General features: G+C 40.6%; 1 protein-coding gene across 5 annotated transcripts in view; it reads right to left on the bottom strand.

The window, feature by feature from the left end:
- BTBD8 (BTB domain containing 8) overlaps positions 1 to 14,684 on the bottom strand; it is a 1,983,533-nt gene that overhangs the window by 177,545 nt on the left and 1,791,304 nt on the right. For 4 of the 5 annotated variants that reach the window (XM_044085661.1, XM_044085662.1, XM_044085664.1 and 1 more), the window contains one exon: positions 2,005 to 2,150. In XM_044085661.1, the coding sequence (XP_043941596.1) occupies positions 2,005 to 2,150 (146 nt within the window). The remainder of the gene's footprint in view (positions 1 to 2,004; positions 2,151 to 14,684) is intronic. The other variant, XM_044085663.1, reaches the window with a different exon arrangement.

The following is a 14,684-nucleotide window of genomic DNA, read 5'->3' as shown; positions in this document are numbered from 1 at the left end:
TCTCAGGAGTTGGCCGACCGGCACTTGCGAACTGCTTTTGCTTCGGGCACGGCGAGGCAAGAAAGACTGAAGAAAATGGCGTCAGTTGCAACCTTTATACCTCTGGTGCACTGACGTCAGGGAAGAAGCGACAGCAACCGACGCCGGACCAAGACTTTGGAACTCGGGTCGCCTGCCAGCAGGATAACCCAAGTGTAATGACTGCAACAGTGAAACACGATGAACATCCACTTGGTACTCTCTTCAACCACAGTCTAAGTACTGACTTTGTTTCAAAAGAGTGGAATACATCAACAGTAATTCCCTTGCATAAAGGGAGTCCATCAAGTGACCCTGGGATCTATAGACCCACAAGTCTAACCAGCCTTATCTGCAAGGCCATGGAGAGAATCATTATAGACCTTATCAGGAGAGACATAGGTGACCTTCAAACTCTTGACCCAACCCAGCTTGCCTTTGTTAAAGGTAAATCATGCTTATTAAACCTAGTGGACTTTGACAATGTCACCAAAGCCCTGGATGAAGGCAAAACAGTACATACAGCCTATTTTGACTTAGCTAAGGCTTTTGGCACAATTCTCTTCTCAGGCATCACTGAGAAACTCACCCAGCTGGGAATTAACCCATATGTCACTAGATGGGTAGCCAACTGGCTCACCAACAGAATGCATACAGTCAAAGTTGGGGATTTCCCCTCTACCAGCAGACCAGTTACCAGTGGTATACAACAAGGATCTGTGCTGGGCCCCTTACTGTTTGGAATCTACTTCTCAGAAGTCCAGGCAAAAATAGATGGCCTGTGGCTTACTAAGTTCGATGATGACTGTAAATTGTTTGCAATCACTGAGTCCCCCAATGATGCTGACATACTACAAAAAGGGCTTACACAGACAAATGACTGGTGCCAAAGCCACAGACAAACTAAATGCAAAAAACTGCGTTACCATCCCTTTTGGCAAAGGGGAAGTCACTTTAAATTACAATATTAATAGAACCCCCCTTAGCTCAAACCCTGTGGTGAGAGATTTGGCAACACAGGTTGATAGCAACCTTAACTTAGAACACAATGTGTCCACAGTGGTAAGAAAGGCCTTCTAAGTTGCACATCTCCTATAAAGGGGATTGCATCCAAAGCCAAGGATGTTACAACTGTCCTGTACTCATCCCTCATTAGAATACAACTAGAGTACAACACTCCCCTTCTGTTTGTACTTCACCAGGCACCTGCAGCAGCTGGAGAGACCTCAGAGGTTTCTCACCAAGAAATTTCAGGGCCTTCAAAACATGACCTACATAGACAGACCAAAGGCCCTGTCACTGTACTCTATATTATATAGACTGCTGAGAGGCGACTTGTGCCTGGCCTATACAGCAGTCTCGGACCCTGCCCTAATGGAAATGCTGCACATTTGCAAGTCAAATGGGACAAGATTCACTCATTCTAGCGATCTTAAACCTAGCCTGCTACATTAACAGGACATGTTGAAGAGACAGATATGTCTCCCTGAGACTGCCACTCCTCTGGAATGAACTCCCAATTCATGTAAAACAGAGCTCCTCTGTTTAAGCACAAGTTAGACAACTGGATGGGAGACCGTAAATTTACCCCAGTAGTGTCACTATGTCCCTCTTGGATAAGGGCAGTCAGTGCTGATCATAGACTCGAGCTGCAAATATAGACCATGCAACTTGGTCAGTAAGGGAACAAGGGTATAACACGGCTAGGCTTATAAAGGCCCTAGGCCAATAGCCTAATAACCTCCTATGAACACATAGACCTATGAAGAATGCAGGCTATGGCCCTGAAACAAATGAGAAGCCTTACACTGAAATGAATTTCTATAAACTGATGCTTCTAATCAAAAAACACACCACAGTGTACTTTTCATGTATAATCTACTGAAAATCAATTACACGTTTACACAGCAGCAGATCCTACTCATAAAGACAGACAAAGAGAATGTTTGCTTTACTGATTATTCTCAATAAACAAGAACTTATTACCTTGATTTTTGGTAGCTATGGGTGAGGAACTGCTTGATCGTATGTGGGATACAGATGAGGTTGTTGAAGTCGTCACCCTTTTCTTCACTTGTGTTTGCAGATATTGTTCAGTGGTTCCCTTAACGGTTGGCTTGACTGTTGCACTGCTAGGGAAAATGAACAGATCAATTAATAAAACGCAGTTTAATCTATTTTATTTCAGTAAATCTGTAACAGAAGATTATATAACATACCTTGTGGAAAAGGCAAAGAAAAATGACATTTCATGGAATATAAACAAAAAGACAGTCAAAACAATTATACTGTTTTTTTTTAACATAAGCAAGCAGGTAACTATCAATATTCTTCAAAAGATGTAAATTCAATTAAAGATTAAAAGAAAACTGTATGCAAGTAAACTTGCACTCTAAAGGAACTGGGTGGAGGGGTGAATGAGATGATGTGGCTTTTGTTGGCTCACCACTCCAGTAGAGAGGGTTCTATCTACAAGTTGACACATCCTCTGTGATAGAGACAATACAGTAACTGTGGTAGATTGCATTAAACATTTCAGCAGTTCAAGGAGAGGACAGGAAGAAAGTGACTTTGTGATGTCAGTAGCTCTGCCAATTTAGGGCATTCAAAAAATTCCCTAGTGTACAGGTCAACAGGTATGAAACTGAGTTGTTCCACCCCAAACCATTTTACCTTTCCCTGTGGTGCAGTCTCAGCTTCAGGGGGGTTAATATTGAAAATATTTAAGGAAAAATGGAGCAATGGGTGCAAACTCTTGTTGATTGGTCAGCTGGAGGGTAGCCAAAGGGGCAAAACAAATTAAAAATAAGAGATTTAAGTAGAAAGCCATTGACTTACCCAGAAATGCAAGTTGTTAACCTGAGAGCTGTATTAACCATCTGCACAGCTTTGTTCAACTACCATTCTCATCATTGGCCCTACCTAATGCATGTCTCCCTCCATCAGGTGCTCCCCCATGCCTACTTCCAACTACAAATTAAAGACTGAAATGTAATGGTGTTTTTCCCCTCAGTACCTCTGTTGGATTACCATATTATTCTCCAAGAACAAATCGCTCTTCTTCTAAACCTTTACTACATCCACTAAATAATTTGTTGAAGAAAAAAATTCTGCTACACTTCAATTACTCTTGCTAGTTATTTAATCTTTTCACAAGCCCAGTCTTCCATTTTACCCCCACAGTGTACCTAGTTAAGTTCTATGGCCTCCTCAGTGGAATGTTTAATATACTTATTTTATTTATTTTACATTTGTTTACCTGGAAAGTCCGACTGGACAAGTTGTCCTTTTATAGCAGAGGCCTGGGGAGATTAGCTCCACAAAAAACATGATAGAAACACTTACAGTGGTGGTACGTTTTGTTATACAAAAGGACAAATTGTTAGATTAGCTACAGAGGTAAAAATCACATATAAGATTTTGTATAATTTCAGTACTGTGTTCTTTTTTTAACAACAATACAAAGTAAAATGTAACAACAATCAGAAGGATAAGTATTTAGAATAGATACAGTGGCAGAAATCACATATAACAGTTTTTAAAATTTCAGTAACGTGCTTTTTATAACAGTCTTAATCCCTAAACATACAGTGTAAAATATAACAGCAAACTTAGCCCCTGTTTTGAAGGAACACATTTGAGATAAGAATTCAGTGGAGGAAGGTGTTTTGTAGTAATCTTTACCAGATCAAGGCTGATTAGCTTATCGATGGGGTTCTAAATAGATAAATACATCAAAAAGTAAGCACATGAGATTTGGGAGACAAACTGAAAGGTGAATACTTAATACAGCACACAGTGATTGAAACTGTAGACTCATTTAAGGACCTGGGCTTAGAAAGCTTAGGCTGCTACAAGAGCATAACCAAGTTTCGGTTAAACGAGCTTCAAGTGTCTCTGAATTTTGTTAATAAGGAGACCATGTTTATGTTTTTCAGGAGAGAACCCCATCGATTAGCTATGCAGTGACAGTAAAGAACTTCTCCAGCAGTGTTGTTAGTTTTAGTTATCTTTAGTAGTGATTTGTTGTTAGAATGAAGGACTCGGTTGGCAGAGTTTGGTTGCAGGATGTTAAGAAGGGCAGGAATTTGTTCATTTGGTAGAGTAAAGTGAGCTATGGACAGTTAGTTATAGACCAGGAGGTTGGGATGCAAAGCCAATTGAGTTTTTTAGTGCTAGACAAGGATGAAATTTGTAACTAGATTCAGTGGCAAACCTTATAATTTTACTGTAGCAAGTTTCAAGTTTGCTTAGATCAGATTTCTTGATGTTGGTGAGTATTGGTGAGGCATATAGAAATGTGGAGACTAGGTGAGTTCTAGCGATGGTGGCGTTTGTGTTATTTGTGAGGAACTGTTTGTGTCTATATAGTGATCCCAGTTTTCATGAACTTTTTTATTGAGTGGGCAATGTGTATGTTGAATTTCATGTAACTATAAATGATAACTCCAAGAAGATTGGTATGGGTTACAGGAGAAATGATTATGTTGTTTGTTGATGATATATTAAAGGATGAGGGAGGGGCACTGGTTTTAGTGGGTTGGAAAAGCATGCGCTTTGTCTTTTTGGGGTTAAGAATGAGCTAAGTATCAGCTAGTCAAGATTCTACTTTTGAGGATGACTGATGGGTAATATGTTGTAGCTGTTGGAGTGTGGAACAGTGCATATAAGTGTGGAATCATCTGCGTACTGGACCAGGAAACATGTGTAGAAGCAATGTGTAGGTTGTTAATAGGGTGAAGAGGAGGGACCCCAAGATGGAATGCTCTGGCAGTGCCGGAGTAACTGGTAGGAGGAGGGAAGAGATTTTGCTGCCATTTAACCACTTGCTGTCATCCAGCAAAGTAGTCCAGGAACCATGTTATAACGATCTGGCTAAGACTGAGACTGGATAAATATTTTGAAGTAGGTTTGCTATGTGAAACCGTACTGAAAGCCTTGGATAGATTCAAGAAATATGGATGACACTATTTTACCTTCATTTCTGTAGTGATTTACTGTGGTAGTATAGGTCATCGAAGCAGTGGTATAGCTATGTTTTGGCCGAAAACCGTGCTGAGTATTGGAAAGAAGACTGTTAGTCAGGAGATAATTAAGTAACTGAGAATGAATGTATCTTTTTAAGATTTTGGATAGGGGGATAAGATTGCAATAGGGTGGTAGTTTGACAGTTCTGTAGAGCTCCCACCTTTATGGAATGGGATTATGTGTGATATTTTCCAAATGGGTGGAACCTTTTATTCAGAGATGGATCTGTTAATGAGAATGGATATAGGGTAGGAAATGGCTTCGGCAGAGATTTTAAGATGTTCGGCTGGTAATTGCTCTAATGCTAGTGATGCTGGTTTCATTTTTTTAGGTATTTTTTGTATAATATCAATGGGGACAGGCTGGAAGGAAAAGTTGTTGATCTGATTGATTTTAAGCAGGGAGAATTTGGCATAGAACAGTTGTTACTAGTAAGGGCCACTATGGTTTCTGTGAAATATTTATTGAATTATATTTCTATACTGTCTTTAGTGTTGTTGGTTGATGGGGAAGGTGTACTGACTTGTCCTGGTTGTAAAATGTATTTTATTATAGACCAGAATTTTTGAGGATTTTTTTGGGGTGCTTCAGTGGCTAGTACTGTAGTGCCTTATTTTGTCCTGTGTGATTTGTTTTAGGCTTTGTTATGCAGTTCAAGATAAATCTGTTTATTTGTTGATGTTTTGTTGGTTTTCCACTTTTCCCAAGCCTTGTCCCTTGTTTTTAGTAGGGATCTTGTTTCTTCGGTTAACCACTGAGCCTGGTTGGATTTTACTCTAATTGTCCTAGGTGGGCAAGGTTGTCTAGTATCCTAAGGAATGTGGAATTGAAGAATTCTATGGCTTTGTGTAGTGGTAGTGACTCGAGAGCCGACCAGTTATAGTGTTTTAGGGTGGATATGAAGTCAGTAGGGGAAAAGTTTCTTATAAATATATATAAGTTAGTTTACTATAAACAAAATATAAATTTTGGTCATAACAACATTACCTTTGCTTGCCCATAATTATAGCAGACGCCTGCTCTGTATGGTACACTTACAATGCATTAGCTCTTTCTTGTTTATGTCTTTTACTCAAGGGTTTAATATGATGCTATGGTATAATGCTATCTCTTACTGTAAATCTGCTGTAATAATTACTTACGGCTGACATCTGAATGCCAACAGCAGATTACTATGTACTCACTATGTATTTTGTAGATTTACTGATATGTACATATTTGCTTTAGGTAAATCTGATGTTGGATTTTGGCTGCATTTACTATATGGTCCTGGTTGGGGCTAAAGAGAGTCTTGTGTTAGTCTACTCACCTGGCTAACAGACAAAGAAATAAATACTCCATAATACCAGTTCTTCTCCTCTGCACTGCGCATATTCCTTGCCTTTATGATTTTAAACAGGTGAAAAAATGTACAAATGTATTGATCAGTTTATATATGACCATTTTCAGCCATGATTCTGGATGAAAAGTCAGCACACTACTTTATAGAATAAACAATATATGCTGCATTTATCTTTAAAGTAATACAAAGAATAAAAGCATAACATTTCTTGGAAAGCAGTACATGCAACTGCACCACACTGGTAATATTTACAGCGAGGAACCTAGCTTAATCTGCATTACAGGTAGCTAATGAAATTCAGAGGATCACTAACTATGAAAAGCAAAACTGCAGGTGTGAATGAAGAATATATACCAAGCCCAAAGTTGTGATGCTTTGGAGTATCCCTGCTCTAAGAAACAGCAGCCTCAGATTTGGTATACTGTCACAACTATTTATATACTTCTCACGGTCTTGTTAATAAAACAAAAACAGAGATATGAAATGTGAATATGTGGTTGAACTTGCAACTTCTTTCAGTAATGTACAGGGGCGTATGAAATTCCTGCTCTATTTTGATGAAATGTATAAAATGTGTATATAAAGCTCGCAATTATGTTTTTTCAGTTAAATACAAAACACACACACACACACACACACCATGTATAGTAGATGTGTAAAACAAACAAAAAAAAAGACTAGGTAAAAACAGACTGCATAGTACATGTAAAGATTGTGTTCTGGAAATTCAAGTGCTTGCAGAGGGGCAAGAAATTGTTACTAAAGAACTGCAAGTTTTTGTTTTATATATGATGGATGGTAGTGTCACACAGACACACAAACACAGTGCACACAAGAAAGACACGGGCTTAGTTTCTGTCATATTTTCTGTATTACATTAAACAATTTTCCATTAAGGCCATTATTTTAGCTGAGCTTTGAATAAAAGGCCATGAGGCATAAGTAAACTAGCAGCAATTTCCACTTAGTCGGTTAATGCTTTCTTTTTTTATGCCTCAGGACGTTCTCCAAATCTGTTTAAACTTTTGCCCATTACCTTTGTGAACTAAATAGTAATAAAAGACATAGCAACTGTTTTAGTCAGATTCTGTTAGGAGAATAGTTGTTTAAAAAGACTTTTTCACATGCAATCTACCTGTGGGAAATGTATTTTATGTTCTTAGTAAAATCGCCTCTCCCTCTATGTACATTTAACTAAAACTGCACTGTTCAACTTCTGTTTTACCAAAAAATGTTTTAATTATTGATGTTTAAGGGCTTGTGACAGCTAATTTATTAAGTGATTATTTGCTAATTAAAAACAGTACTACTATATATGTAAGTGCAGGACTGTGGCCTTCACCTTGGAAAATACAAGACAGCTCAGATGACACACTATCAGATCTTCTTTTTAATCAGGCTTACATTTTTTTTAAGACTGGAGCAGTAACGGGAGTTTTCCAGTCAAGATCTGGAATGGAGGCAGTGAACTAATTACCTTTGGCCTGGAGAAAGAGGCTGTAGTACTGGAGGGTATCACTAGTCTTCCATGGTAAAGAATAAACAAGCTGGACAAAAAGATTAAGCATAGTGTAAGACAAGATCAAGAAAAATTTGAAGAAAATTTATATAAAGATACTGACCAGAATAGGAAACCTTTTTATAGATACACAAGAAGTGGAAGGAGTAAAGACACACAAATTGATAAACTGTGTGCAGGTTCCAAAATTTATTCTCAGACACAACAGACTATAGATATATTAACAAAATCTTGTGCAAAACAGTTTGGCTCCACAAAAGGGGTTATAAGTTGTCCAAGTGACTTTCAATTAATTCCAGATACTGGAATCAAATTAGATTATATTGAAAAAGAACTGTGCAAACTGGATCCAAACAAAGTACAACGAGGAGATGGAATTAAGAACAATGACCTGAGAACAGTTCAGCAAGAACTTACAGTACATTACATCTATTATTCACTAGGTCATATAAATATGGGGTGATTCCTCAAGATTGGAGACATGCACTTATTAAGCCTGTCTTTAAGGGAAAGGGGTGTAGGACAAACCCAGAGTCATAAAGACCCTTAAGTCTACTTTCATGTTGTGGAAAAATAATGAAGACGGTAATATTGGATAAGTTATTGTCAGAACTGGACAGGTTGGGACTGGAAACCATATATCAGCATGCATATGTTGAAAAAGTACAGTTTTGTACCTACCATAAATGTAGATGTTCGAAGATCCACATTGCTGCAGTCCTTACTTATGGGTAGTCCGCTGTCCTCGGTCGGCCCGAATACCAAAGTATTAGGCTGACGTCGGTCATGGGCACCTAGATCTGACATCAGAGCGTCAGGGTATAAAGGCGCATGACCGACGTCATATCCTCAGTCTTTTCTTGCCCCAGATGTCAGAAGGCCAAACCAGAAAGGCCACAGCCAAAAACAGAATACCTCCCAAAAACATGCCCAACAACAACCATCACCTAAAGCATAGCACCAAGTCAAACTACAGAGGGCAAGGAGGGAGGGTAAATTGGACTGCAGCAACGTGGATCTTGAACATCTACATTTATGGTAGGTACAAAACTGTACTATGTTCTTCATCTCACATTGCTGCAGTCCTTACTTATGGGTAGAATCCCAAAGCAACGGGTAAGGGAGGATGGTAAAAATCATAAAGCATTAGGGGCCGCTAAAATGCCCTGTAAAATTGCAGTGGCAAATCCAGCCCTAGACTTAGAATAAAGAGGAAGGTGGTAATGTTTAGAAAAGGTATGCACTGAACTCCAAGTAGCTGCCTCCAAAATGTCTTTGTAGCTACCCCTTATAAAGGCCGTAGAAGTAGCAGTAGCCCTAGTGGAATGAGGCCTGATTCCAGCAGGAATCTCCTTACCATGATGGGAATAACAGAAAGAAATACAAAACCCAATCCATTTAGAAATAGTTTGTTTTGAAACAGGTTTACCCTGTGAACCCAAAGCAAAAGAAACAAACAATTGCTGAGACTGTCTGAACTCCTTGGTTCTGCTCAAATAATAACGCAACTGCCTGTGAATATCCAAAGTATGCAAAATTTTCTCCCTTTACTTTGAGGGTTTGCATAAAAAGTAAGCAAATGAATAGTTTGATTTAAGGCCACACTAGAAACCACTTTAGGCATAAAGGAAGGATTAGTACGCAAAGATACCCTATCCTTATGAAAAATCAGGAAAGGCTCCACTGCCATGAGGGCCTGTAATTCAGAAACCCTTCTTGCAGAGGTAATGGCCAACAAAAAAGCAGTTTTCCATGATAAATACTTTAACTCGGCAGTAGCTGCAGGCTCAAAAGGTTGTAGAGTAAGTTTTTCCAACACAAAATTGAGATCCCAAGCAGGAGTAGGAGCTCTATGTGGGGGTCTTATATTCTTTGCCCCTCTAAGAAATTGCTTAAACCAAGGATGAGAGAATAAAGGAGGGTCACAATCATAGTGAGCAGAAATGGCTGCAGCATGGACCTTTATTGAGGAGAAAGACAAACCCTTGTCCAATAATTCAGTAAGATATTGAAGAGCAACACTTAAATCAGGTTTGAAGACATCAAAGTCCTTTCCTTTGCTCCAAATAAAAAATCTCCTCCATTTATCAGCGTAAACTTTCCTGGTACTAGGCCTCCTGGCCTCCAAAATAACATTCAAAACTTGTTGTGGAAGCTGAGACCCTCCAGGGTCTAAAACAGAATATGCCAGGCTGTTAGATGCAGAGACTGAATCTTGACATTGAGGAAGTGACTATCCTCTTGTGACAAAAGGTGCGGAATCAAAGGCAGAGGCCACGGAGGTTCTCGTACTAAACTCCTCAGTAGTGGGTACCAGTGTTGTCGAGGCCAATCCGGTGCTATCAAAATCATGGTTGGCTTGTCTTGTCTGGCCTTCAAAAGTACCTTGGGAAGAAGAGGCAGAGGTGGAAAGGCATATACATGCAGATTGTTCCAACTGAAAGATAGAGCGTCCACCTTCCAAGCTGTGTGATGAAACATTTTGTGCAAAACTTTGGCAACTGGTAATTTAGTGGAGAAGCAAACAGATCTATGTCTGGAGTTCCCCATAACACTGTCAACTGTTGAAATACATGAGGATCCAATTTCCACTCGTGAGGATCCACTATTTGTCTGCTCAATACATCTGCTAAGGAGTTCTGTGCTCCTGGTAGAAACCTTGCCTGAAGATTGAGGTGTAGATTGAGAGCAGTTTCCCACAGAATCATCGCTTGCCTGCAAAGAGGGTAAGAATGGGTTCCCCCCTGCTTGTTGATGTACCACATGACAGTAGTGTTGTCTGTTTGAATCAACACCTGCCCTGGACGAAGTAAATCTTTGAAAGCCATCAATGCAAACTGGACTGCTAACATTTCCTTCAAGTTGATATGCAATTGTTGGAGTTTGACAGGCCACGTGTTTTGCACCCATTTTCCATTGAGGTGTGCTCCCCAAGCCTTGTCCGAGGCATCTGTCATTAGAATCTGACTCGCCTCTGGCCGGGTCACAGAGAGTCCCTTGTTTAGGTGACATTCCTGAGCCCACCACAAAAACTCCTTCTGAATGCAAGGTATTATCTGAATAACAGTGTCTAGATCTTGGCAGTGCTGTGTCCACACATTTTTGAGATACCATTGAAGCTTCCTCATATGCAATTTGGCATTGGGAAGCACCAGAATACAAGATGCCATGAACCCCAAGGCTTGAAGGACTGTCCTTGCAGTCAGCCTGGACCGTAGAGACATTTGCTGGAAATAAAGAGAAAGGCTTCTTTGTTTGTCCGGGGTCAAAAAAGCCATCTGGGAAGCTGTATTCAGTCTCACACCCAGAAAGCACATGTCCTGAGAGGGTACTAGACTGGACTTTGTTTCGTTCACAGAATACCCTAGGCATCTTAACACTGCCATCACATACTGTAGATGATGAAGAAGTTCGTCCTTTTCTTGTGCAATAATCAGACAGTCGTCCAAATAAGGATAAATCTGTATTCCTCTTAGTCTGAAAAATGCTATCACTGGAGCCAGAACCTTTGTGAACACTCTGGGCAGTAGATAAGCCAAAGGGCAATGCAGAGAACTGATAATGTAAATTTCCAGCCCGAAACGCAGGTACCTCCTGCAACTGGGCCTGATAGGAACATGAAGGTAAGCCTCTTTGAGATCCAGAGTAACCATCCAGTGATCTTTTCCCAACAGAGGTAAAAGCTGTTGTAAAGTCAGCATCTTGAACTTTGGAATGTCCAGGTAAGTGTTGAGGATAGATAAATCCAAAATTGGTCTCCACATGTTTCCTTTCTTTGGAACTAGAAACAGGCGAGAATAAAATCCTAGGCCCACTTCTGACAGAGGAACTGGCTGTATAGCTCCTATTTGAAGAAGTAAAGAAATTTGTCTGTGAGCCTCTATCCTTTGCCGAGGAGGGACGTCTGGCATGCCTTTGAAAGGAGGCATGGTATGGAAATAGAACTTGTAACCTCGGTTTATAATGTCCAATACCCATTTGTCCTGGGTGACTAAATGCCAATTTTGCTTGAAAAGAGCCAACTTTCCTCCCAAAGGAGCTGCCAGGCAAGAGGAATCTGGCAGCTGAAAATGCAGGTCATTGGGCCTGTTTACGAAAGGACTGGCCCCTGCCCTCACCAGCAGATTGAGCAGGCGAACTCCATTGTCTCGGCCTGAAGGTACTCTGAGCTCTGCCCCTACCACACCTAGATCTACCCCTAGACTGAGAATCAGAAGAAGGGTACGTCCACCCCTTAGTAGGCCAATTTCTACTAAACTTTGGAGGTTGTACCTGCAAAAAATCTTTAACAGTCTGCATAGACTTAGCCTTGTCTTCCATTTTCTTTAAGACTGACTCCACAGGAGGACCAAACAAAACTTCAGACTGCAAAGGGCATCCAGAATTCTAGACTTAACATGCTCAGACAAATTCTGATCCTTAAGCCAGGCGTGCCTACGAATAACTGAACCAGTGGCAGCCACCCTAGAAGAAGCCTGTAAAGCATCAAAACCACATTGCAAAGAGTGCTTACCCACCTGTTCAGAAACATGCACTAAATCCTGCAATTCTTTACACTCTATGCCCTCTGCCAAAGCATCCACTTTAGATCTTAGCTGAGAAAGGAGGAAATTCTGATACTTCAACATATGAAACTGGCAGTTCAAAGCTCTCATTGCTAAAGTAGAAGAGGTATACACCTTCTTACCCCATCTATCCAAAGCTCTAGCTTCCTTATCCAGAGGAACCGGATTCTTAACAACAGAGGCTCTAACACCCTTAGGCCCCTGACTAATAGTTTCTGGGTCTGCCCTAGGACTCTTATACAGATATTTATGAGCCTCAGGCACCCTGTAATACCTGTCCGGTTTAACTGGGGCAGGAGGCACAGAATCTGGATTAAAGGAAGCTTCCGAGAAAACATCTGAAACAACATCCAAAACCAGAGGTATAGCTAAGGGTCTATGCTGTGGTAAAAACAAGAACTCCCTAAGCCTCTTCCGGGAATCAGAGTAATCCTGTCCCTCCCACTTAAAATGCTCCCTCATGGAATGGAGAGTTTCTGAAAATGAAAAATCCTCTGGAGGAGAAGCAGAAGGAGAGGAATCCTCTGCATCAGAATCAGAATAAGGAGGGAAATCTTGAATGTCCTCAGTAGAAGACTCTGAATCATCTGAGGCCTGCTCCAAACTTTCCAACTCTGGCTCCATCCTGGGCCTCTTATCAGGAGGGGGCATAGAACCTCTAATTAAAGTAATCAAATCCTCTGCCATTTTAAGCATGTGCTTTTTAGGCACAGACCCTGAAGAACCAGAACTGACACCAGAGGAAGGCAAAACAGACCTGCCCTTAGAAGGAGCCTTAGAAATAGTAGCAGAAGGCCTAACCACCTTAGGCATAGAAGGGAGAATAGTAACCTGAGAGGCCCCTTCAGCCTGGCCTGCCTCCGGAGAGGCCACATCTTGTAAAATCAAAGTTTCCCCCTGGGACTCAACAGAAACTTCAGCCGGATCCACCTGTTCAGCTGTAGCTTCTAAAGGTCCGGCGTCCGAAACGGACGAATCATCCTGCCTAGGCTTTAAAGATTTGTCTTTGCGCTTCTTAGTAGAAGCAGGTGTCGGAACATCCGACGGCATATTATAATTACACCTCTTGCCAAAGACTAACCTAGCGCAATCTAACCTCCGTTTTATAGTGCGCTTATTAAACCTAGCACAAAACCGACACCCGACTACGTGCTCCGGTCCCAAACAAGGAATACAAAGCGAGTGGTAATCCCTATGCGGTATCTGTTTCCCACAAGAAATACAATTATTCACTTTTTCTGACATCCCGTAAGTAACTGAGGCAAGAAAAAACAAAAATATTCCCCAACGGGGTACTTAGCCCAACTTGGTATCGGTCTGAAACTCCGAAAATGAAAAATTTCAGAACGCCGAACGGCACTTGCAACTCTGCTTCTGCATCGGACCATGCGGCAAAAAAGACTGAGGATATGACGTCGGTCATGCGCCTTTATACCCTGACGCTCTGATGTCAGATCTAGGCGCCCATGACCAACGTCAGCCTAATACTTTGGTATTCGGGCCGACCGAGGACAGCGGACTACCCATAAGTAAGGACTGCAGCAATGTGAGATGAAGAACATCAGATCAATTGCCACCTGTAACATGATGTTCTATAACAATATAACAGCAGCTATGAATGAAAAATTGTGCTGTGATGAAATTTTTATAGATTTAACCTCAGCATTTGACAGGGTCATAAACAAAACACTGATCAATAAATTAGTACAACTAGGTATTGATGCACTGTTGAAAAGATGGATAGCTGCATGGCTTAGAAATAGGAAATGGCAAGTATCACCCAGCAAATGGACAGATCAAATCCTTGGTTACAGTCAGGGTGTCCACAAGGCTTTGTCCTAGGCCCTTGCTTGTTTAGATCGTATCTTTCAGACCTAACTTTTTCATATGAGGTGTTCTATAGTCTATATGCAGACAACCTGAAATTGGGTAAACTGATTACATGTGTTAAGGCATGTCTGCAAAATAACTTGACTAAATTGACCATTTGGGCACAGGAGAATAATATGCTGATAAATACATCAAAAAGTAAGCACATGAGATTTGGGAGACAAACTGAAAGGTGAATATTTAATACAGCACACAGTGATTGAAACTGTAGACTCATTTAAGGACCTGGGTATACGGGTAGATACAGCTATGAGTTTTTCTAATCATGTAACCCCCAATTGGTTGATGATAGTTACAGACCTATAGGTTGTATAAAAAGATT

This window comes from Protopterus annectens, chromosome 10.part0 (genome assembly GCF_019279795.1).
Source record: "Protopterus annectens isolate FY-2018-M chromosome 10.part0, PAN1.0, whole genome shotgun sequence".
Taxonomy (NCBI): Eukaryota; Metazoa; Chordata; order Ceratodontiformes; family Protopteridae; genus Protopterus; species Protopterus annectens.
The sequence above is the reverse complement of the archived record's forward strand: the minus strand, read 5'-3'. Positions and strand labels throughout refer to the sequence as shown.